Source organism: Mobula birostris, chromosome 3, assembly GCF_030028105.1.
Source record: "Mobula birostris isolate sMobBir1 chromosome 3, sMobBir1.hap1, whole genome shotgun sequence".
Classification (NCBI taxonomy): Eukaryota; Metazoa; Chordata; class Chondrichthyes; order Myliobatiformes; family Myliobatidae; genus Mobula; species Mobula birostris.
The window spans coordinates 141,090,148-141,113,804 of NC_092372.1; the positions used below are offsets into that span (position 1 = coordinate 141,090,148).

At 42.1% G+C, this 23,657-nt stretch overlaps 1 protein-coding gene across 1 annotated transcript in view; it reads left to right on the forward strand.

The window, feature by feature from the left end:
* The window catches only part of vwde (von Willebrand factor D and EGF domains), a 241,087-nt gene that overhangs the window by 97,418 nt on the left and 120,012 nt on the right, over positions 1 to 23,657 (forward strand). Inside the window, exons 9-10 of the mRNA XM_072251981.1 lie at positions 9,997 to 10,070; positions 11,592 to 11,865. Coding sequence (XP_072108082.1) covers positions 9,997 to 10,070; positions 11,592 to 11,865 — 348 coding nt within the window. The remainder of the gene's footprint in view (positions 1 to 9,996; positions 10,071 to 11,591; positions 11,866 to 23,657) is intronic.

Genomic DNA, 23,657 nt, shown 5'->3' on the forward strand with positions numbered 1-23,657 from the left:
ACTAGAGCTAAGAAAGTTTTATTAAAGGAACAAGCAACACAGTACTCTAATCAAAAGGATAATGAATACAACAGTTCAGCAATGATAAACACACATGTACACAGAAACTAGGATAATAGGATCAATCAAGCTTTATCGTCGTCTAGGGGTAAATGACCAGTTTCAAAGTGACGCAAAGTTCAGTTCAATTGAGTTCAGTTCAGTTCACAGTAATCACTGCCGTGGCGATGGACGGGGGGGGGGGGGGCGGGCGGAGGAGAGAGAGAGCAAAAGTGAATGAATATTCAAACGGCTTCCACACAGACCTTCGATATTCTTCGCAGTCAGCTTTCGGGCGAGCCCTTTGTAATGTCTTCTGAGGTCACCGACTGTGACCCCTCCGTTCCTCTACAGTGAACCTGGCACCCAGGCAAGGCGGACACACACCAGGTTCCTGCCGATGGTTCCTTTCCACCTTGTGCGTCTATGGCTTGGTCCTGCGAGCAGCTCTCCAAAAACTCCCACCGACTTGTGGGAGATGCACCGCTTCCAGGGTCTCGTTACCTCGGGGTGTCGTGTGTGTGTGTTGCCTTAGCGAACCTGTCCCTTTTTATCCCCCTGCTGGGGTATCACCTGTCCATCACTTCAAACAGTTCAGGGTTCAAAGAGGAGCCGGTCTTGACAATTCCCAGACCGCTGTCTCCTTCCATTAAGCTCTCCCGTCTCTTCGTTAACATTTCCAAATGCTGCTCCATTGTCTTTACTTATCTCTCTGTCCTGAAGACAGGTGGCAGATCAACTGTTGATCCCACTGGTGATAGCACAGGACAGTCAATATCTTAGTCTGTGTGTACTTTCGTCACACCCCTCACCTTTAAGGATTTTTACCGGGGTAAAAATTACAAACATGAATACATTATTTGATACACACAAATATACATCTTTATCAGCTATTTGGCTAATACAGAGAATTTTAAGTTGTCAACACCTGACAGACAGTCAGCAATCACATTTTCTGCTCCTGTTATATGTGTTATTAATAATCCCTTAAACCAGGCTCCAACGTAGCAAACTTCATAGTGGCCAAAAACACTGATGAATTGCGATCAATGTAACCCCTCACTGGGTTTCGTCCTGGACCACAATAACAAGGGTCGTCCCATTCCGACTTAGTTTTCTCTTGCAAGGGCTTAGTAGGAGGGGGAGGGGTAGTAACCGCAGAATTATTGCAAAACTTCCTACAGTACCCCACCATCTCCAAGAGCCTTCTGAGGGCCCTTTTGTCTGTCGGGGTTGGGATGTCAGGGATAGCCCGCACTTCAGCTTGCATCGCTGCCAGCTGCCCCTGTGTTACCACAATTCCCAGATAAGTGACCTTCATGTGGCCGAACTCATTTTTTTCAAGGTTCACTATCAAGCTGGCTTCAGACAGCCGTATTACATCGCCAATACACACCTCTGTGTTTGTCAGCCCTTTCGTCACTGAATTACTCATTCTATAGAGATGTTGCTCACTAGGCTGACCTAGCGTAACAAACACCACCCAACGTCCCAGTTCTTTGCGTCGCCTCGGGACAATCAAACACACATGTGCGAGCCGTTTAATTACTTCTCCTAAAGAGTCACTTTGTTCGGGGATTAAGGGAGAGACCTTATCAGCAGAGCTGGCCAAAACAATAGCCTTCTCCCATCTGGTCGATACCATACTCATCTTTTCAAAATGTTTTTTTTTCTTATCGAGGGACCCTAGCTTCATTGATTTCCGCGCTAACAGCGACTAGGTTTGTTAGCATATCAAAAGCCTGTGACCGTCTCAGTTCGCGTCTGCCATAATTAATAACATCCTTCCTCCTGTGCAGCTGGTAAACCTCTTTCATGATTCCACCAACTGTTTCCTCCAGCACCTCAAAATGTCCACTGAGGGGTACCTTGTGGGCCAGGTTAAAAATCTCATCCCCATAACTCTCTTTTGCACCACCCCCCATTCCTCATCTGCGGGTACGGTACTTGGTCTCCCTTTCTTCCTTAGCACTTCCTCCTCCACACAATAGCCTACTGGCTCCCTTCTTAATTCTGCGTCAGAGAGAGCTGTCTCCGCCAAAACCATCAGCCCCTCGTCTCGCTCCTGCGCCTGCACAAATTCCTTCCTGGCTAATGCTAAGTCTGTCTCAGCTCCCTCACTACCTTTTGTTTCACTACACTCCTTCTTTTCACTTTCTACCTCCTCCTGGTACGTCTCAGCTAAATTTACTTCGGCAGTCCCGGGATGAACCTGTGAGTCCATGGGTGGGGCCTCAATGCTGGCAGGCTGACCTGTCAATCTCACGGCTGGGAACACGATTCCCCCGGCGAGGTCATTACCGAGCAAGACTTCCACGCCTTTCATCGGTAATTCAGGCCTCACTCCGATCGTGACTAGTCCAGAGATCAAGTTGCTTTGTAGGTGTATCTGGTGCAAAGGGACTGCCTCTGTCCCTCCCCCAATACCTTTTACCTTGACCTCCCCAGTCTGGGTCTCTGAGCTAAACTCTAATACATTCTTCAGTATCAGTGACTGACACGCTCCCGTGTCTCTCCAGATCCGCACTGGAACTGGTTCTAACCCCTCCTTCACCGACACCAATCCGGCCGAGATAAACCTCTCGCGCCCTTCCTGAACTTTGGTAGACCTTTCCTCTCCTAGCGGTTCGTTTACCAGCTCGATACAGCCAGTCAAAATCACCGTTTTTCCTTTCCCCGTCTCCTTTGGGGCAAAGCACCTGGACGCAATGTGTCCGACTTTCCCAGAATTATAACAGACGACCCCAGGAGACTTCCTATCAGACTGCTCCTGGTCTACCTTATCCTTCTCACTAGTCCCCGGCTTACTTACTGACTTTTCTGGCGGACTCTCCCCGCCGTCCTGACTACCCTTCTGTTAGCCTTTACTCGGGGCAAACTTCACTTTATGCGTCAACGCGTACTCATCTGCTAACTTAGCAGTTGCGGCTAACGTGGCTGCCTCTTTCTCATCTAGGTAGGGTCTCATACCCTCAGGGACGCAACCTTTAAACTGCTCAATCAGGATCAGCTGTAGCAGTCTGTCATAATCCCCCTCTACCCGCTTCAAGGCGCACCAACGCTCACAATATGTCTGCATCTCACGGGCAAACTCTAAATACGTGCGGTCCCACTGCTTCCTCGCATTCCGGAACCTCTGCCGGTATGCCTCCGGGACCAACTCATAAATCCTGAGGATGGCCTCTTTCACCACCTCATACCTCTGGGCATCTTCCGCAGACAAAGCTGAGTAAGCTTGTTGGGCTTTCCCTTTTAGTACACTCTGAAGCAAAACAGCCCACTTATCCCTCGGCCAGTCCTGACTTGTAGCAACTTTTTCGAAATGGAGAAAGTACCGATCCACTTCGGTATCGTCAAATGGGGGAACCAGCCTAACCTCCTGGGTCGCCCGGAACCCTCCACCTTGGTTCGGCACGGGCTCCTGCTCTGCCCTTATCTTTAACTTCTCCAGCTCAAATTCCCTTTCCCCCTGTTTCTCCTCTCGCTCCAACTGCCTTTCTTCTCGCTCCAACTGTTTCTCTCTCTCTTGCCGTTGTAACTGTCTCTCTCTCTCCTGCCTTTCTAACTCTCTCTCCTGCCCTTCTAACTGCTTCTCTTTCTCCTGCCTTTCTAACTGCTTCTCTTCGTGTTCTAACTGCCGTACCCGGAACTCGTGCTCGAGTCTCAGTTTTTCAAGCTGCACCTGTACCGCGTCTCCAGCAGGTTTTTCAATAGACACCACCTCCAGCTCCCCTTGGGGAAACACACCTTTAGATACATAGTGCTCTACGATAGCTCTGTGCATCTCCTCTCTCCTCATTGTCAACTTCCCCTTAACAAGATACAACCATTTGGCCACAGCTGCCAATTCCGCTTTCCTGGCATCCTCTAATGCCTCCAAAGTCGACGCCTTTAGAAATTCCTCAATCTCCATTTCTGCTGTTTGTCTTTTCTTTCTTTCGGGAATTTTAACCCAATCAATTTACTCCGTCCCAAATTTAGTGTTCAAAATCGCGGACGAGAACCCCACTTATGTTACGTACCCCGTAACTGGGTTGCCAAACCAGCAGAAATGGATCACTCAGTTGGAGTCTGGGTTACTGGAACTAAGAAAGTTTTATTAAAGAAATAAGCAACACAGTACTCTAATCAAAAGGATAATGAATACAACAGCTCAGCAATGATAAACACACATGTACACAGAAACTAGGATAATAGGATCAATCAAGCTTTATCGTCGTCTAGGGGTAAATGACCAGTTTCAAAGTGACGCAAAGTTCAGTTCAATTGAGTTCAGTTCAGTTCACGGTAATCACTGCCATGGGAGAGAGAGAGAGAAAGCGAATGAATATTCAAAAACGGCTTCCACACAGACCTTCGATATTCCTCGCAGTCAGCTTTCGAGCGAGCCCTTTGTAATGTCTTCTGAGGTCACCGACTGTGACCCCTCCGTTCCTGTACAGTGAACCTGGCACCCAGGCAAGGGCGGACACACACCAGGTTCCCGCCGATCGTTCCTTTCCACCCTGTGCGTCTATGGCTTGGTCCCGCGACCAGCCCTCCAAAAACTCCCACCGACTTGTGGGAGACGCACCGCTTCCAGGGTCTCGTTACCTCGGGGTGTCGTGTGTGTGTTGCCTTAGCGAACCTGTCCTTTTTTATCCCCCTGCTGGGGTATCGCCTGTCCATCACTTCAAACAGTTCAGGGTTCAAAGAGGAGCCAGTCTTGACAATTCCCAGACCGCTGTCTCCTTCCGTTAAGCTCTCCCGTCTCTTCATTAACATTTCCAAATGCTGCTCCATTGTCTTTACTTATCTCTCTCTCCTGAAGACAGGTGGCAGATCAACTGTTGATCCCACTGGTGATAGCACAGGACAGTCAATATCTTAGTCTATGTGTACTTTCGTCACAAGTATCTGGTGACCTTGTGATCCCTGTCTCAGAGGCTGATGTCAGAACATCCTTTAAAAATGTGAGGTCTTGCAAGACGTCAGGCCCTGATGGTGTACCTGGCAGGATACTGAAATCTAAACTGAACTACTGGGTGGAGTGTTAAAGAACTTCTTCAGCCCCTCTCCGTTGCCTTCAAAATGGCATCAATTATAATGGTGCCCAAGAAGAGCAGGTTGAACTGCCTCAATGACTTTCACCCAGTCACACCTACTATACATCTATTGTGATGAAGTGCTTTGATTCATCATGGCTAGCATTAACTCATGCCTGAGCAAGGGCCTACTGCAATGAGTGTGCAGTAGGTCTAAGGTGGATGCATTTTCGTTGACTCTCCACTGGGCTTTGGACCACCTGGATAACAGTAAAGCCTGCATCATACTGCTGTAAATCCATTACAGCTTGGCATTCAACTCAGTACTATTCAATAAGCTTCAAAACCTGGGTCTCTGTACCTCCCTCTGAAACCAGATCCTTGACGTCCCCACCAAGAGATCACGGTCAATATCAATTTGATGGTACAACTGTTATTGGACAAATCATAGGTGGTACTGTCTCAGCTTACCTGAGAGAGATGGGTCACCAGGTCGAGTGTCCCACAACAACAAACTCTCATTCATCAGCAGCAAAATTTAAGAACCTATTGTTGACTTCGGAAAGGGTAAGGGGAGCAAGTGTGCACCAGTCTACAATGAAGGTACCAGTGATGGAGAGAGTAAGCAGCTTTAAATTCCTGGGTGTAAAATATAGGATGACCTACCCTGCATCTGCCACATAAGTGCAATCAGAAGGAAAGTGGCTCGTGTCTTCACCTTCTCAGGAAGTTAAGGAATTTGGTTTGTCGTGGAGCACTCAATCAATGTGGAAGGATAATAGAAAATGAAAATATGAAAGTTGAATTGCACACATATTTACTGTGTAAATCTGAGCATTGATATCACATCTGTAATGACAGTATCTCTTGTTCATCATTCAGTTGTTTAGAATCCAGTTGGAGCCACAATCCAAATGAATCATAATGATGCCTTGGAATATGTCCTAGTTGTTCAAGTTTAATTGTCATTCAACCATACATGAATATAACCCGACGACACAGCATTCTGCCAGAGCCAAGGTGCAAATAACATTACCCACAGCGCACTGCACATATGGGTACAATTTCAGAAAAAAAAAGAGTCACAAAAAGATAAAATAATAATAGTCACCCCTGTGTGGTATGACAAAATTGATCATAAGTTGACCTATTCTTCCATTGAGTGAATACCAGAGGGCAGGACCGTCTTGGTGTCTCCTCTCTTCAGCAGCTGCCACGTGGTTCTGCAGCCTTAGCCTCGGCCTAGGCCTAATCCTCGCTGAAGCTGTCAGTCTCACCAATGAACCAATGTCCAACAACATCTTGCGATCACAATAAAAGTATCCAATTCAATCACTCACTCCTTTTTTCTGGACTGCACACTTTCTCAGCACATTAGTACGTAACAAGTCCAGGTGACAGCACAACAATGGTATGCAATAAATCCAGATCTATTACTATCAACCAACTTGCTGATGAGATGGTAGCCAACAGTGACTTGCAATTGTAAAAAGAAGATATACAAGATGAACAGAAGCATCTTTGATTGGTCCACAACTGTCTATTGCGTCCAAGTGCGCCACTATCTTACTGGAAATAAGATGTTTTAGGAACTTTGAGTTGAAATAGCTGTGTGAATTAATGTGTAACAGCCATCCTTTAAAAGGGAGTAGCTTGTGAATGACCACTGGGATTTTCGATGCTGGACACAAGTAATCTGAGACATTTTAAAACAAATGACATCAATTCAGATGATTATTGAAAGAAATTAAATCACCATGAATTAAAACTGTTTTGGGAAAATATCTGTAATAAATGTAAAATAATAAAAATGTAGGCAATCTTGCCTTTTAAGTGATAATTGCTAGTTATGCAGTGTTTTTTGCTTTTGGCTTCGTGTTAGATAAGCAACTCTGACCTGAAAATAAAGTCCTACTGAGTTTCAGTGAGCCTTCTCTCATGTTCAATGTGTCTTTCAATTCTCTTTCTGCACAATGCTGATGTTTCTGACCTTCCATCAATGTCCTGCTCTTGCCATCCCGTCCAGTGATCGTTCTGGATCATTGTAGGCTTGGTTCTTTACATGTGACCCATTGGCTTTATACAGTGGGTAGCTGTATTGATTTCAGTGTTTACAGACCTCCAAAAGTACAGATAAACATTTTGGTTACATTTTAAAATTTAGAGATATAGGTACAGCATGATAACAAACCCTTCTGGTCCAAGAAGCCTGCAGCACCCAGTTACAGCAGTGTGGCCAATTAACCTACTAACTCCTACATGTTTAGAATGTGGGGGGAACACCTGAGGAAACCCACACAGTCAAAGGGAGAACATACAAACTCCTTACGGACAGCAGCAGAACTTAACCTGGGCCATTGAAGTTGTAATAGTGTTACACTAACCATTATGCTACCTTGCCAATCATTTCATTTTTTTTGTTTCATTTTCATTAAAATATAAATATGTGATACTTCAATCTATTTTAACTGAAGATATTAAAAAATTTATTTGTCTATTTATGAGCAATGAAATGCATTTTTGACCCCTGTCAGTCAGGGAGTGCTGTCCCAGGTGTCCTAGGTTCAGAGCCATAGTTTTGATGCCTGTGGCCTGGTCACCATTTTCAGCCAATTCCATTTTGGAGAAGATCTACAGATCGGAACACTTTGGGCCAAAGGAAGCAGTACATAATTCAGCCCATTAACTTAAAGGCTTGATGGCCATGGTGCTTGGATGTTTAAGATATGGATCTTGTATGATATTTTAATTTCAGCAAATTTAGTATGACACTTTCAATTCAGTTAATCCTGTATAAAGTTATTCTTGGGCTTATTGTTGCTTAATGTGTGGACATGGATGTTGTGGGTCCACCGACAGATCTCGACACTGAATATTTAAAAGTTAGGTTTGTTGCAGAGTCTATACTGGAGACACTTAAAGCAGGATTTTGTTTGAAGATGACCTCTTTCTGTCCTTGACCACAACTGTGGCAATGTGAGAGCGAAACATATTGCTGTTACAAAGAAGTCATAAGACACCAGTAGATAGAGCATTTTGAACTCCAAGGAATAATTGTATGGCTGCTAAGAGAAATATTAGTGGTGCTGTCTCTGGAAGATGGGCAGTGGATGTTTGGTAGCTATGTTTGTTGGGGATGGGAGTGGGGTTCTGTGATGGTGGTGTGTGTCTTCTGGGGTCTGCAAAATGGGGGAGTATAAGTGAAAAGCCTTGCCTCATGTATTACAAGTTGAGTCACACACAAGGCTTTTAGGGCTGTCATGCAGCAACACTTTAATGTGGTCAAACAATTTCTCATCCAACATATTTTTCTTTACCTTTTTATAGACCTGTTGACAGGATAGAAGGTAGTCTTTTGTCATATGCATTGAATGCATGATGTATTAGCATTGAACAGCTTCCGAAACTCTGTTTCATTGTCTTCAGTGGAACCTACTTTCAAATACTTCATGTGTTTAGGGCATGCAATAGGGGACTTCTGACTTTCATCTGATTTTACATTGAGAGGAATTTCAACAGCCTGTTCATTTTTAACACGCATTACAAGCAAACAATGAAATGGGTTAGAATTTTTTCCCATATTGATGTCCTAAATGTATGTTGTAATATTCCAGGTGCTTTGAACTCCACTTTTATGCAATCAAACTTGAGTTCAATGCAAACAGGAGAAAATCTGCAGATGCTGGAAATTCAAGCAACACACACACAAAATGCTGGTGGAACGCAACAGGCCAGGCAACATCTATAGGAAGAAGTACAGTTGACTGTACTTCTTCCTATAGATGCTGCCTGGCCTGCTGTGTTCCACCAGCATTTTGTGTGTGTTGAGTTCAATGCACGTGTTATTATGTCACACAATTACAATATCCCAAAAAGGTAAATTCCTGCCTTGAATTATTGTGTAAACTCTAATTTAATAAAGCACTTGAGTTATACATTTCAAACAATAAACTGCACAACGAGAGTACAAATAGCATACAGTAAGGAAGCTAATATGATTACATACTACTGTAAATTTTAAAACTAGGGCTTCAGTTAGTATCTATATATCCAAATAACATGTTTATCATGTGGTAGTTTTATTTACTGTTTCAGTCAGTATTTTCCCCAAAATAAGATTAAAATGTACTTCATATTATGTTTGATTAAAAATATTGGCAACTTTGAGGGGTTTTTTGCCTTTTAAATTATTTTCATATGATTGGGCATAAAACTGTCCTTGTAGTACAGTGATTAGGCAGCATCAAATAAAGTAATTTCTTAAAGTGGGTATTGGATAAATCCCTTTTTATATTTAGGAGTGACTATTTTAATAATGCAGTCAATGTTGGCACTACCTCATTATTACTCTTTTGCACGATTACTTTCTTTTGTAGTTTGAGTAATTTTTTGGCTTTCAACTGTATTGCTGCTGCAAAACACATTTTATGTCATATATGATAGTGGTAATAAATCTGATTCTGCAGTGTCTTTACTCAGAATCTCTGACCTAGTCCAACATTTATGAATAAGCCAATTTTGGTACAGAATATAAATATCAAAAGCTAAAAGGAACCATTCGAGTTTTCTATCAATTTCTTTTTTGTTGAAATATAAAATCTTCAGAAATGCATATACCTGTTCTAATGGCTTAAAATAGCTTAATTTAAAAAATTCTTTTGAAGATGAACAATCAAGCACAAGAAGCAGCTTGCAGAGAAAGTTAATCCATTCTGGAGAGTGGCTGGTTGTGTAGTCTGAGTAATGTCAAATTTGATGCAAAACTAATATTAAAGATTCAGGAAACATGATTGAGTTGGATGTAACTTTTGCTTGAAATTCCTCTGTCTTATGTATTGGGTTGGTTGCTTTTGCAAAATGGAGAATTGCAGATATTTCTATATATCAAATAATGCACAGTTATTTTCAATGATGTTTTTCTCTTCAAATATAGATAATGGTGCAAGATATTCCTACTGCTTATTGTTACTCATTTACTGATCCACACCTGATCACATTCGATGGCAGGTAACTTCATTCACTTTCATTAGTTTATTTGATTGTGAAGTTTATTTTTCAATTTGTTTTCCCTCATCTGCCAGTACCTGAAGGCATGTGTTTGTGTTTGGCCTTATTAGAGAATGCATGGAGATTGCTGCAGTTTTATGTTGGTGCTGCTCATTAGGAAAGTGTAGTATGGAGCATGATTTTATGTAAGGGATAATATCACCCAAAATTTAAGTGGAATTGCTTCAGATGGGTGATTAGGTTTAAAAAGTAAATATTATGTAACAGGTATCATCTAGTTTGTCCCCTCCTGCTTTTGACGGAGATTGGAGGTGGGACAGGTGACATTAAAACACTATTTTAAAGAGTTCAATGGGGCTATAGTTTGCCAGATAAACTGTAATCCTGTTTATAATCATGGTCACGGAAGTTGAAGGATAAACTTTGCTGCATCTTTTACAATGATATGTGTAAAACATGAAGGAACATGATTACTACAGGCCCTGGAAACTTGTTCCCATTTTGCAAGTGTTCATACTGCCCCCATGTACCATAACTCATTAATTGTTCTGTTATAAATAGAATACCCTGAACAGAACATGCTCCACTTAATTGGAAAATTGTCTGCCACTCTTCATATCCATATGGGACGCCCATTTTCTTACATGATTTTCCTGCCCCAGATGCCCAGCCTCCAAAGTTTCTCTTGTGCTCCTCCAGCACTTCAGGATAATGTTAGGTCATAGGTTCTTTTGCCCTTTTCTCATCTTACATGCTGTCTTTCACAAAATTAGGCTTTAAGCTTGTTTTCTCCCTAGTAAAACAGCTGAAAACCTAAGTGTGAAATACAAAGTTGTACCCCAGGACATAGTAAAGCAAGACCTTCCCTGTTATTGCAAAGATGAGTTTCAATACTTTAGCCATCAAATCTTAGTTGTATTTAATGTTTAATTTACTTCTGCAAGTGTGGAGTTTACTCCAATTTATACTGACTTTTGTCTTCCTCTTTACAATTCTTCATTCTATATCTGAAAATTGTTCTGAATGGTGATGTAAATAATGTGAGACAGTTAGTATATAGCTTTTGAAAGTATTTGCCTCTACAATTAAAATATATTTAAGAAACTGCTGCTTTTGGAGGTGCTATTTTTGGAACCCATCTAATCTATTATTCCCACATGAGAGATCACATGGCATTATTTCAGAAGGTGTAGGAGAATCACTTAATGTAAAAATCTCTTTTCTTCTACATTTGTTTTTTTAAAATGTAAGGTATTATCAAGTACTCTGAATTAATTATTTAGCAAATATTATTATATTTTTTGGAAAATGAAATCTGAGTTAACAATGTCTACTATTAACCATCATATTTCATTATAGCATTGTATTATATTTTTTTACAGTTGACTAGATACTGCAGAAACGATATTACAACAATTTGTCAGTAATATTTCTCATTCACAAATTATGTAGTGGAATTGTAGTGTCTGTTACTCTGGTTGTCATTTCTGGTAACTGAAATCTGTTTTGTTTACTCCCTAGGCGTTATGATAATTATAAAACTGGAACTTTTGTTCTATATATGAGTACTGCTCGAGACTTTGAAGTTCATGTTCGTCAATGGGATTGCGGGAGTATTCATTATCCAGCCTCTTGTAACTGTGGATTTGTGGCAAAAGAAGGGGGAGACATCATCGCTCTCGATATGTGTGATGGACAAATACGTGAAACGAGGCCACATTTATCTGTAAAAAGTCAAAACATGAAGGGCAACAACATTAAGATAACTGAATCTTATCAAGGAAAGAAAGTGACAGTAAGTATCATGGTTTTCAGTTTTGTTTTATATTTGTATCATTTTCTGTTCAACTATTCAGTAACAATTTTATATTTTGTGGAGGTATTAAATCATGTAATACATAAGTTGATTTGCATAATTTCAAAGAATTAATTCTCTTAATTCAACTGGTAATTTAAGCTTCTGTAACTGTAAAGTATTGTACAAGTACCAATCTTATTAACGTGAATTTGGTTATGCTAATCGACACTAAAGGAGGTGTAAATTACTACATCAGAACAAAGGTATCTCATACCTTTCAATGACCTGATAACAGATCTATTTTGCAATAAATGCATTTTAGTAAGTAAATTCTCAGTAAATACATTCAACACAGAAACAGGCCCTTCAACCTATCATGCATGTGCTGACCTTCATGCACAGTCTGCTGTTGTACCCTGAATCAAAGATGGCGATGAATCAGCATTTGGAGGGAGATTGAAAATCTGGCTGAGTGGTGCCACAACAACAAACTCCTACTCAATGTCAGCAAGACCAAGGAGCTGTTTATTGACTCTAAGAGAAGGAAACCAGAGATCCATGAGCCAGTTCACAGGAGGAGAGGGTTGGCAATATTAAATTCCTCAGTGTTATTATGTTGGAAGACCTGTCCTGGGACCAGCACATAAGTGCAATTAGGAAGAAAACACAGCAGCACCTCCACTTCCTTAGGAGCTTGCAGAGACTCGGCACGACATCTAAAACTTCAACAAACTTCTATAGATGCAGACATCCCACCTCTCCCACATATTAATAGTTGCTTCCTGATGCCCGCAAGTTATATTCAATGTCCCATAGATCAATTTTTTTTTTTTTTTTTGAGAGAGAGAGAGAGAGAGAGAGAGAGAGAGAGAGAGAGAGAGAGAGAGAGAGAGAGAAGAAAAGAAAAAAAAAAACAACAACACGTCACCCCAGACTACACTAAAGTGTACCCCTGCCTAATAGGGGTCAAAAATAATGACAGTGTTGCTCGCTACACTGTTTGCAACAGTCACTTTTCTATTGCCCATGGTGGGTTAAGACTGTAAAAGACATGTTGAGGTGGGTTTAACAGGTGCCATTCATTCATTAGCATAGCTAATGTTATTTAAACTAGCTGGCTAGCTGCTAAGGAGCTACTCTATTGCCGACATCCCACCTCTCCTGGAAGTTCAGGGGGTCTCCTGCAAACTGAAGGTGCTACCTCCCTGAAATGAGTTTTTGTAGGGTGTCTGTAGATGTGCAGTGGTGAGTATATTAGCTGGCTGTATCATAGCCTGATATGGAAACGCCAATGCCTTCGAAAGGAAAATCTAACAAAAAGTAATGTATATGGCCTAGTCCATCATGGGTTAAGCCCTCCCCAGATTGAACACACTTACACGAAACATTGTCACAGGAAATCAGCAATCCGATTACAAAAGGAAATAGAAAAGGCTTGTCAGAAGGGCAGTGTTATGATAATTGTAGGGGATTTTAACATGCGAGTGGTTTGGGAAAATCAGGTCGGCACTGGATCTCAAGAGAGAGAATTTGTAGAATGTCAGCGAGATGGCTTTTTACGACAACTTGTTGTTGAGCCCACTAGGGGATTGGCTGTACTGGTATTGTGTAATGAACCAGAGATGATTAGAGAGATTGAGGTGAAGGAACCCTAAGGAGGCAGGGATCATAACATGATTGAGTTCACTGTGAAATTTGAAAATGGGAAGCCGAAATCTGATGAGTCAGTATTTCAGTGGAATAAAGGAAATTACAGTGGCATGAGAGAGGAACTGGCTAAAGTTGACTGGAAAGGGACACTAGTGGGAAGGACAGTAGAGCAGCAGTGGCTGGAGTTTATGCAAGAAGTGAGGAAGGTGCAAGACAGATATATTCCAAAAAAGCAGAAATTTTCTGATGGAAAAAGGATGCAGCCATGGCTGACGAGAAGTCAACGCCAAAGTTAAAGCAAAGGAGAGGGCATACAAGGAAGCAAAAACTAGTGGGAAGACAGAGGATTGGGAAGTTTTTAAAAGCTTGCAAAAGGAAACTAAGAAGGTTATTAAGAGGGAAAAGATGAACTATGAAAGGAAGCTAGCAAATAATATCAAAGAGGATGCTAAAAGCTTTTTCAAGTATTTAAAGAGTAAAAGGTAATAGTAGATATAGGACCAATAGAAAATGATGCTGGAGAAATTTTAATGGGAGATAAGGAGATGGCGGAGGAACTGAATGAGTATTTTGCATCTGTTTTCACTGAGGAAGACATCAGCAGTATACCGGACACTCAAGGGTGTCAGGGAAGAGAAGTGTGCACAGTCACAATTAAGACAGAGAAAGTACTCAGGAAGCTGAATAGTCTAAGGGTCAATAAATCTCCTGGACCAGATGGAATGCACCTTCGTGTTCTGAAGGAAATAGCTGTGGAGATTGCGGAGGCATTAGCAATGATCTTTCAAAAGTCAATAGATTCTAGCATGGTTCCGGAGGACTGGAAGATTGCAAATGTCACTCCGCTATTTAAGAAGGGGGTAAGGAAGCAAAAAAGAAATTATAGATCTGTTAGCTTGACATCAGTGGTTGGGAAGTTGTTGGAGTTGATTGTCAAGGATGAGATTACGGAGTACCTGGTGGCATATGTCAAGATGGGCAGAACTCAGCATGGTCTCCTTAAAAGAAAATCCTGCCTGACAAACCTATTGCAATTTTTTGAGGAAATTACAAGTAGGCTTGGCAAGGGAGATGCAGTGGATGTTGTGTATTTGGGTTTTCAGAAGGCCTTTGACAAGGTGCCGCACATGAGGCTGCTAAACAAGATAAGAGCCCATGGAATTATGGGAAAGTTACATACGTGGATAGAGCATTGGCTGATTGGCAGGAAACAGCATGGAAATAAAGGGATCCCATTCTGGTTGGCTGCCAGTTACCAGTGGTGTTCCACAGGGATCCGTGTTGGGGCCACTTCGTTTTACTTCGTACATCAATGATTTGGATTATGGAGTAGATGGCTTTGTGGCTAAGTTTGCTGATGATAGAAAGATAGGTGGAGGGGCCAGTAGTGCTGAGGAAACAGAGAGTCTGCAGAGAGACTTGGATAGATTGAGAGAATGGGCAAAGAAGTGGCAAATGAAATACAATGTTGGAAAGTGTATGGTTATGCACTTTGGTAGAAGATATAAATGGGCAGACTATTATTTAAATGGGGAGAGAATTCAAAGTTCTGAGATGCAACAGGACTTGGGAGTCCTTGTGCAGGATACCCTTAAGGTTAACCTCCAGGTTGAGTTGGTGGTGAAGAGAGCGAATGCAATGTTGGCATTCATTTCTAGAGGAATAGAGTATAGGAGCAGGGATGTGATGTTGAGGCTCTATAAGGCACTGGTAAGACTTCACTTGGAGTACTGTGGGCAGTTTTGGGCTCCTTATTTAAGAAAGGATGTGCTGACTTTGGAGAGGGTGCAGAGAAGATTCACTAGAATGATTCTGGGAATGAGAGGGTTAACATATGAGGAATGTTTGTCTACTCTTGGACTGTACTCCTTGGAGTTTAGAAGAATGAGGGGGGACCTCAGAGAAACATTTCGAATGTTGAAAGGCATGGACAGAGTGGATGTGGCAAAGTTGTTTCCCATGGTGGGGGAGTCTAGTATGAGAGGGCATGACTAAAGGATTGAAGGGCCCCCATTCAGAACAGAGATGGGAAGAAATTTTTTTATCCAGAGGGTGGTGAATCTGTGGAATTTGTTGCCACGGGCAGCAGTGGATGCCAAGTCATTGGGTGTATTTAAGGCAGAGATTGATAGGTATCTGAGTAGCCAGGACATCAAAGGTATGGTGAGAAGGCGAGGGAGTGGGACTAAATGGGAGATTAGATCACCTCTTGATCAATTGGCGGAGCAGACTCAATGGGCCGAATGGCGGACTTCTGCTCCTTTGTCTTATGGTCTTATAGTCTTATTATTTTTATTATTATACCTTTTTGTATTTGGACAGTTTGTTGTCTTCAGTACTGTGGTTGAACACCCAAGTTGGGTAATCTTCCACTGATTCCGTTATGGTTATTATTCTATAGATTTATTGAGTATGCCCATGAGAAAATGAATGTAAGGGTTGTATATGGTGACAATGTATTTACTTTGATATTAAAATTACTTTGAATTTTAATAATCCCATTTGCTCCATATTTTAAATCTATGCCTTCTTGTGTGAGACACAATTGGTGAAGGGAATATCTCTTCCCTGTCTATGACTCCCACAATTCTCTATTCCACGATCAGGTGTACCACTGCCTCCTGTGCTCCAAGGAAAATGTTCTACCCTATTCCATCTCTCCTTATAACTGAAATATTGTAGCCCAGGCAACATGGCGGTGAATATTTTTGTATAAATACAATGTATGGTACTTTGCTTTTACTTACACACTTACTCTGCTATAAATACTCAGTTTGACAATGTATAATAATCTTTGAAGGCTACAGTTCTGATCCAGTTTTAGAATTGTGTCGTACTTTCCATTTATTTTCACAATATCTAATCATATATCTCTGCACAAAATTCCACTGAAAGGAAACTAACTCGGCAGGGACAGTAGAACCACCTTGAATCTTTACTGATGTTGTTTTGTCAAAGTCATGGTAAATTGAATGGATACCAATATTTTCTAGTTGGTCGCACATTCATTTCAAAAAGTACTGGTTTAAGTTTATTTCTAGCAAGCAGATCCTCATATATTTTCAGTGGCAGTGGGGAAAACAATCACTTACTTTTTCTGCTGTCTTTGGAATTGCAAAATATAAATTTTTGTTCAAGGTTACAGCTAGTCGTGAAATACTCATTTTTAAATTAAGTTTAAATAAATAAAAACTGCATGATAAAGTTAGTTTTGTAAATGGAAATAATGGATTAAAATTGTATTTTGATTATAGAATAGTGATTTTAAATAAAGTTCTAGCAAATGTAAAGACTGTAATGTTTGGGAGGATAGAAGATGTCCTGAAACATATCTAAGTAATCTGAGTGAGCTGCATCAGACAATTTTTCTCTACTATCAATTTCCAGTAAATGCATTAGAACTAACAGGTGAATTTCCTACATTGGATGTTGTGATCTGAAGACTAAAGTAGATTGATCCTCTCTAGGGTGGGGCATTCTTATGTTTTCTTACTGACTATTTGGATTAGAGTATAAAGAGATGCTGTCAGCATATTTAGACCTCTTATTGAGGCCCTTAGAGAATTCCTTAAGAGGATATCTTAACATCTAGGTTACTGCTGGTTGAAGAAGCAGCAGAAAGCATCCACAGCTCAATTGTTGCAAACTGCACAGACTTAAAGGAAAGATTTTGAGTTCAACCACCACCCCCCCACTCCCCAAGTTGTATCTTTTGGCAAGCTACGATTAAACTTTCTTTAGGTAACATGAAGGGGCTCTTTGCCTATTGGGAAAATTTATAAATACCATCTGTGTGATATATCTGTTCTACTCAGCAAGCAGCCACCTGTTTTCTTTGGAAGGTATTTGTGCTCAATAAGTTTAATCAAAGTTATAATATTTTACATAGAGGAAAGAGGTGTAACATGATGCAATGTGGAAAGCCAGTTTTTTTTTGGCAAGCCAGGTTTCAGTCATAAAGCTTGCTAATAACTGTGGCATCCTCAATATATCAAAAGAAAATGAAGTGATTGTAACTGAACTTTGTGATGGGTTTGTTCCTGGAAGATGCCAACAACTTCTGTCACTTCAGCCTATTTGCTGTGTGTTCATCAATTAGGCAATTCCACATTGCTTTTTTTTTGAGAGCAAAGCTCATTTTGCTCATTTGGCCTTTGTAAGATTTTTTAAAAATCATACATTTTCAGATCTGCAGGTTGATGAAGATATTAATTGAATCCTTATGACGATGTATGCCTCAGATTTGTCCCACCTTTTTATGCAACCTTTAAGGACTTCCAATGGATCAAAGGAATGGCAAAACATGAATCACCAAATTCATGAGTGGTGCAAAGAAAAGGCCACTTCAGCCTTCCTGCAGCAGCTGAAGATGAGATTGCCAACATTACGTAGAAACATAGAAACATAGAAAATAGGTGCAGGAGTAGGCTATTTGGCCCTTGGAGCCTGCACCTCCACTCAGTACGATCAAGGCTGATCATCCAACTCAGAACCCTGTACCTGCCTTCTCTCCATACCCCCTGATCCCTTTAGCCACAGGGGCCATATCTAATTCCCTCTTAAATATAGCCAATGAACTGGCCTCAACTGTTTCCTGTGGCAGAGAATTCCACAGATTCACCACTCTCTGTGTGAAGAAGTTTTTCCTCATCTCGGTCCTAAAAGGCTTCCCCTTTATCCTCAAACTGTGAGCCCTCGTTCTGGACTTCCCCAACATCGGGAACAATCTTCCTGCATCTAGCCTGTCCAATCCCTTTAGAATTTTATACGTTTCAATCAGATCCCCCCTCAATCTTCTAAATTCCAGAGAGTATAAGCCTAGTCGATCCAGTCTTTCATCATATGAAAGTCCTGCCATCCCAGGAATCAATCTGGTGAACCTTCTTTGTACTCCCTGTATGGCAAGAATGTCTTTCCTCAGATTAGGGGACCAAAACTGCACACAGTACTCCAGGTGTGGTCTCACCAAGGCCTTGTACAACTGCAGTAGTACCTCCCTGCTCCTGTACTCGAATCCTCTTGCTATGAATCCCAGCATACCATTCGCCTTTTTCACCACCTGCTGTACCTGCGTGCCCACTTTCAATGACTGGTGTACAATGACACCCAGGTCTCATTGCACCTCCCCTTTTCTTAATCGGCCACCATTCAGATAATAATCTGTTTTCCTGTTCTTGCCACCAAAGTGGATAACTTCACATTTATCCACATGCAATTGCATCTGCCATGAATTTGCCCACTCACCTAACCTATCCAAGTCACCCTGCATCCTCTTAGCATCCTCCTCACAGCTAACACTGCCACCCAGCTTCATTTCATCCGCTAACTTGGAGATGCTGCATTTAATTCCCTCGTCTAAGTCATTAATATATATGTTGTAAACAACTGGGGTACCGCACTATAAACTTGATTAAAAAGGTATTACTTGTACCAGTGCTAAATGTCAATTCTGAATTCCCACACATCCACTGGTCAGTTGGAGTGGTTAGTAGATGACAGGAAACTGATCATAAGCTAGAAGTGCCAGTACGTTGTGTATCTCCATTGGAACTTCTTTTTCACCAAATATAAACTCAGATCAAATCTTATTTGATTTGTTATTCTTTGGGACAGGGCTAAGTTAAGGGAAGTTCCCTGTTGAAAGTAGTCCCTGCCCTGATGTTCCTCATACTGAATGCGCTGGACTCAAGATAAATGAGGTAGAAACCACTTGAGAATTTGGCATAGGTCAACTCGTATACCTCCATTCAAAATGGTTCGTCCATTGTCATCAATGAAGACCTTGACACAATTAGTACCTTTTACGAAGTTGAGTTGCTAGCTTGACACTCAACCTGGCACAGATGGGAAGTGTGCCCAGGAGCGGCTCGACTGGATTCGAACTTGGGAACCTTCGCTCCTGGAGTCCGGTGCTGATATCACTGCGCCATCAGCCAGCTATGATGGTGTCGAGACTAGTATATGATTTGGATTTAAGTGAGGGAGAGTTGCGCAGCATCAGCCTCACTCTCTCTTCCCAATTCCCATTTGGATCCAGTGGCAAGACAAGAGTGGAGTCGGCTGGAGATGGGACTAGGCACAGTGGATGACCAGGACATCTTAGGTGTCTTGTCGTGCTCTACGCGTTCCACAACGCTTGCAGAGACCGCCTTCTTGACTGTTGGAACTTCCATTGGTCTCGTCCGCTCAATCAGCCGGAGTTTGTCTTCATATGCTGGGACAGACAACTCCCTATCTCACCGAGGGTTTGAGACCTGTTGACTACCCTCACCTGATTTAGCAGGCTTGTCGAAGCCGTTGCTCAGGGTGTGGCTGTTGTCGCATGCAAACAGCTACGGGGAGCCACAGGTGAGAGCTGAGTTCCAGGTGGGGACCAAAGGTGGACTAACCGTCTTGAAAAGGACGCGACATGTTCCCCCACCAGAGGTGCTACCCCTCCCTGACACCCCCTACACCCCAAAATAGGGACTTACTCATTACCATTGGTTAAATTAAATGTTTAATTGGGCGGTGACTAGAGCATAGTGATTAGTGCGGGAGTTCAATTCCGGTGTCTTGTGTAAGAAAGTCTCCCATGTATGTATGGGTTTCCTTGGGGTGCTCCAGTTTCTTCTCATAGTCCAAAGACGCACCAGTTACTGGGCGGCACGGTTCAGTAGGCCAGATGGGCCTGTTCCTCGCGGTATCTCTAAATAAATAAATAAATAAGTAGGTACTCCATGTGGCAATGTGGCCAAAGAAAACCTAAATGCCTGATATCACTTTTCCACCCCCACAAATAGAAACCAGTATGCAGCATTTTGCAAGCATTCACAGTTAAGGATTAATTTAGATGTCCCGGTTTCAATCCAGATACCACAATTGGTTATAAATATTACCAAATTTATGACCAATTGTTAACAAATTTCATGACACATGCTGGTGACAATAAATCTGATTCTGATCCTAAGTAGTGGCCATTAACCTCAGTTTCATCGTACGTTTGTGGGAGAGCAATAGTAATGATCGGTGGTTCTCTCTCGGGGTCCGATGAAGACTAAACATTGTGCCGTCATCTGTGGATACACATGTGGCTTTGGAGGCCAAAGCACACATGCGGTTGCAGGTTGGACATGGAATGACGATTGAACAAGTGCATACACAGCTTTGTGGCATCAGTCTCGTGCTGCTGCAAGGCGCTGATTTCGGTCATCCTCAAAGTCAGATGCAGCTTTTCTGGTCAGGGCGCGCCACGCAGCCCTGTCAGCTGCGGACTCCTCAAGTTGTCGAGGCTGGAGGTCTGCCCGTTTGATGTGCAATTTCTGATTGTCTTTGAACCTTTTTTTGGGGTGGCTCTGACATGCTCAAACTCACCGTAGAGCAGTTGCCTGGGGATTCTTGTTTCACCCATGGGGATTACGTGGCCAGTCCAGCATAGCTGGACCTGGAGGATCTTTGCCTCAATGCTTGTGCTTTTGGCTCTGTCACTGAGTTCCTGGTTGGTGATTCGGTCCTGCCATCGAATCCTCATGATCGACTGCAGACAGCGCACGTGAAACTGCTCCAGTTGTTTGATGTGCCAGTGGTACAGGGTCCAGGTTTCGCGGCCGTACAGGAGAGAGCTGAGGACCACAGCCTTGTACACCTTGAGCTTGGTTGAAAGCTGATTGTCCTTGTGCTCCAGAACTTTGACACGGAGTTTCCCGAGTGCCTGGCTGGCTTTCTGGTTCCTTGCTATGTTCTCTTTGTCAAGGGATCCATCACTGGAGATGGTGCTTCCTAGATACTTGAAACTCTCCACATTCTTCAGGACAGTGCCGTCGATGGTGATGCATGGCTGAGGAGGGTAACTGTTTGGTGTAGGTTATAGGAGAACTTCTGTCTTACCGAGGCTGATTGTCAGGCTGAACAGCTTTGAGGCTGCGGAGAACTTGTCGACAATCATCTGCCGGTAGTTCTCCTGGTGGGCCATGAGGGCACAGTCATCAACAAACAGGGCTTCAGTGATGAGCCTCCTCAACGTTTTGGTCTTTGCAGCAAGGCGTCTCAGGTCAAACATCGATCCGTCTAGGCGATATCCTATGTGAATACCCAAGTCTAGGTCCTTAACAGCATGCTTCAGCATCTGGGTGAAGAAGAGGTTGAAGAGCACTGGTGCTAGAACGCACCCTTGCTTCATGCCATTTGAGATGTTGAAAGTCTCAGATGGGGAACCACCTGAGAATACTTCTCCTGTCACGCCATCGTGGAGCAGGCAGATGAGTGTAGTGAATTTCTGCGGGCAGCCAAGCTTTCTAAGGATGATCCACAGCGTGTTTCTGTTGACCATGTCAAACACCTTTGTCAGATCAATGCAGACAGAGTATAATGTCATGTTCTGTTCCAGGCACTTCTCCTGTATCTGACTCACTGAGAAGATCATGTCGACAGTGCTGCGTTCGGGGCGAAAGCCGCATTGTGACTCAGGAAGGTTCTCTTCTGACAGTGTTGGAATCAGTCTGTTGAGGTTGATGCAGGCGAGGATTTTTCCGGCAATGGAAAGTAGTGAGATGCCTCTGTAGTTCCCGCAGTCAGTCCGTGAACCTTTATTTTTGTAGAGGGCGATTATCGTTGCGTCTCTGAGGCCAGAGGTCATCTCTTCTTCTTCCCAAATGCTAGTCAGGGTGCTGTGGAAAGTCCCAAGTAATTCCTTGCTGAGTGCCTTGTACAGTTCAGCAGGGATTCCATCCTTGCTGGGTGCCTTGCAACTGCTCATCTGCGTGATAGCCTTCTTGACCTCATCTGTCGAGGGAGGATCATTTAGTTCCTTGTGAATAGGGTGTTGGGGGATTTGGTTTAGAGCAGCCTGGTCAACTGATGGAGGGTGGTTCAGAAGCTGGCTGAAATGCTCTTTCCATCTGTCTCTCTGTCCTTTAGCAGTGTGATTCCACCAGCGGACAACAGTGGAGATGAGCCAGATCTTGAGGGGCTGAAGATCATCTTTCTTTCTTTATCTAACTTTTTATTGATTTAAAAGGAGCATAAATACAAACAAGAGGAGAATTATCTCAAATATATATATATATCAATAACAATACAAACAGAAAGTGAAATAGACATTATCAAAATCATACATAGTGTGAAGCTAGTATGCAGTATATAATAAAAAAGAAGACAACTAATTCTCCTCTTATCAATTCATGGAGGAAAAAAAAACTATAAATTTTTAAATGAAGGCAAAAAACACTACACTATATGACAGAAGGGGGGAAAAGGACGGGGCAGTCCATTCTGAGGGTACAACCAAAAAAAAGAAAGACTTTCTGGTCAAATCTAAAACTTCAAAAAAAAATTGGAAGAGTAATAAACCAAATCAAATGCAAATATTGAATAAAAGGTCACCAGATTTGCTCAGGTTTAAAGGATGGATCAAATGTCTGACTACTTATTTTCTCTAAACTTAAACAGGACATAATGGAGGAAAGCCAATAAAAGACAGTAGGTGGATTAGAATCCTTCCACTTCAGTAAAATGGCTCTCCTAGCCAATAAAGTTGAAAAGGCTATCATACGTTGAACAGAAACAGGAATATTTCCTGGTTCCGATGGTATAATCCCAAATCCCTAAGTAAGTTAGGTTGTAGGTCCAGATCCAAGACTTTTGATAACATTTTAAAAACGTCTCTCCAAAGATTGTCTAGCTTTATGCAACACCAAAACATACGAGTTAAAGTGGCCGCCTCAGTATTACATCTGTCACAAATAGGATTGATGTTGGAAAAAATACGCGCTAGTTTATCCTTTGACATATGGGCTCGACGCACTACCTTGAGCTGTATCAAGGAATGGTGGGCACAAGTAGATGAGTTATTAACCAAATGAAAAATTTTACTCCATTGATTATCTGAAAGTGACTCTTGAAATTCCAATTCCCAAGCAAGTTTAATTTTATCATTGGATATCATTCGTAAATTCAATAACTGTCAACCCTTTTTGAAGTGGTTTAAGCTGAAAGACAGCATCTGGTGCATAAGCAGAAGGGTAATTTGGCAGCAAACCATGTAAAAAAATTCCTAATTTGTAAACATCTAAAAAAAAGTGTACATTAGAAAAATCATATTTCTCCACTAACTGAGAAAAAGACATTAAACAACCGAAGATCATCTTGATGGAGTTGAAGAG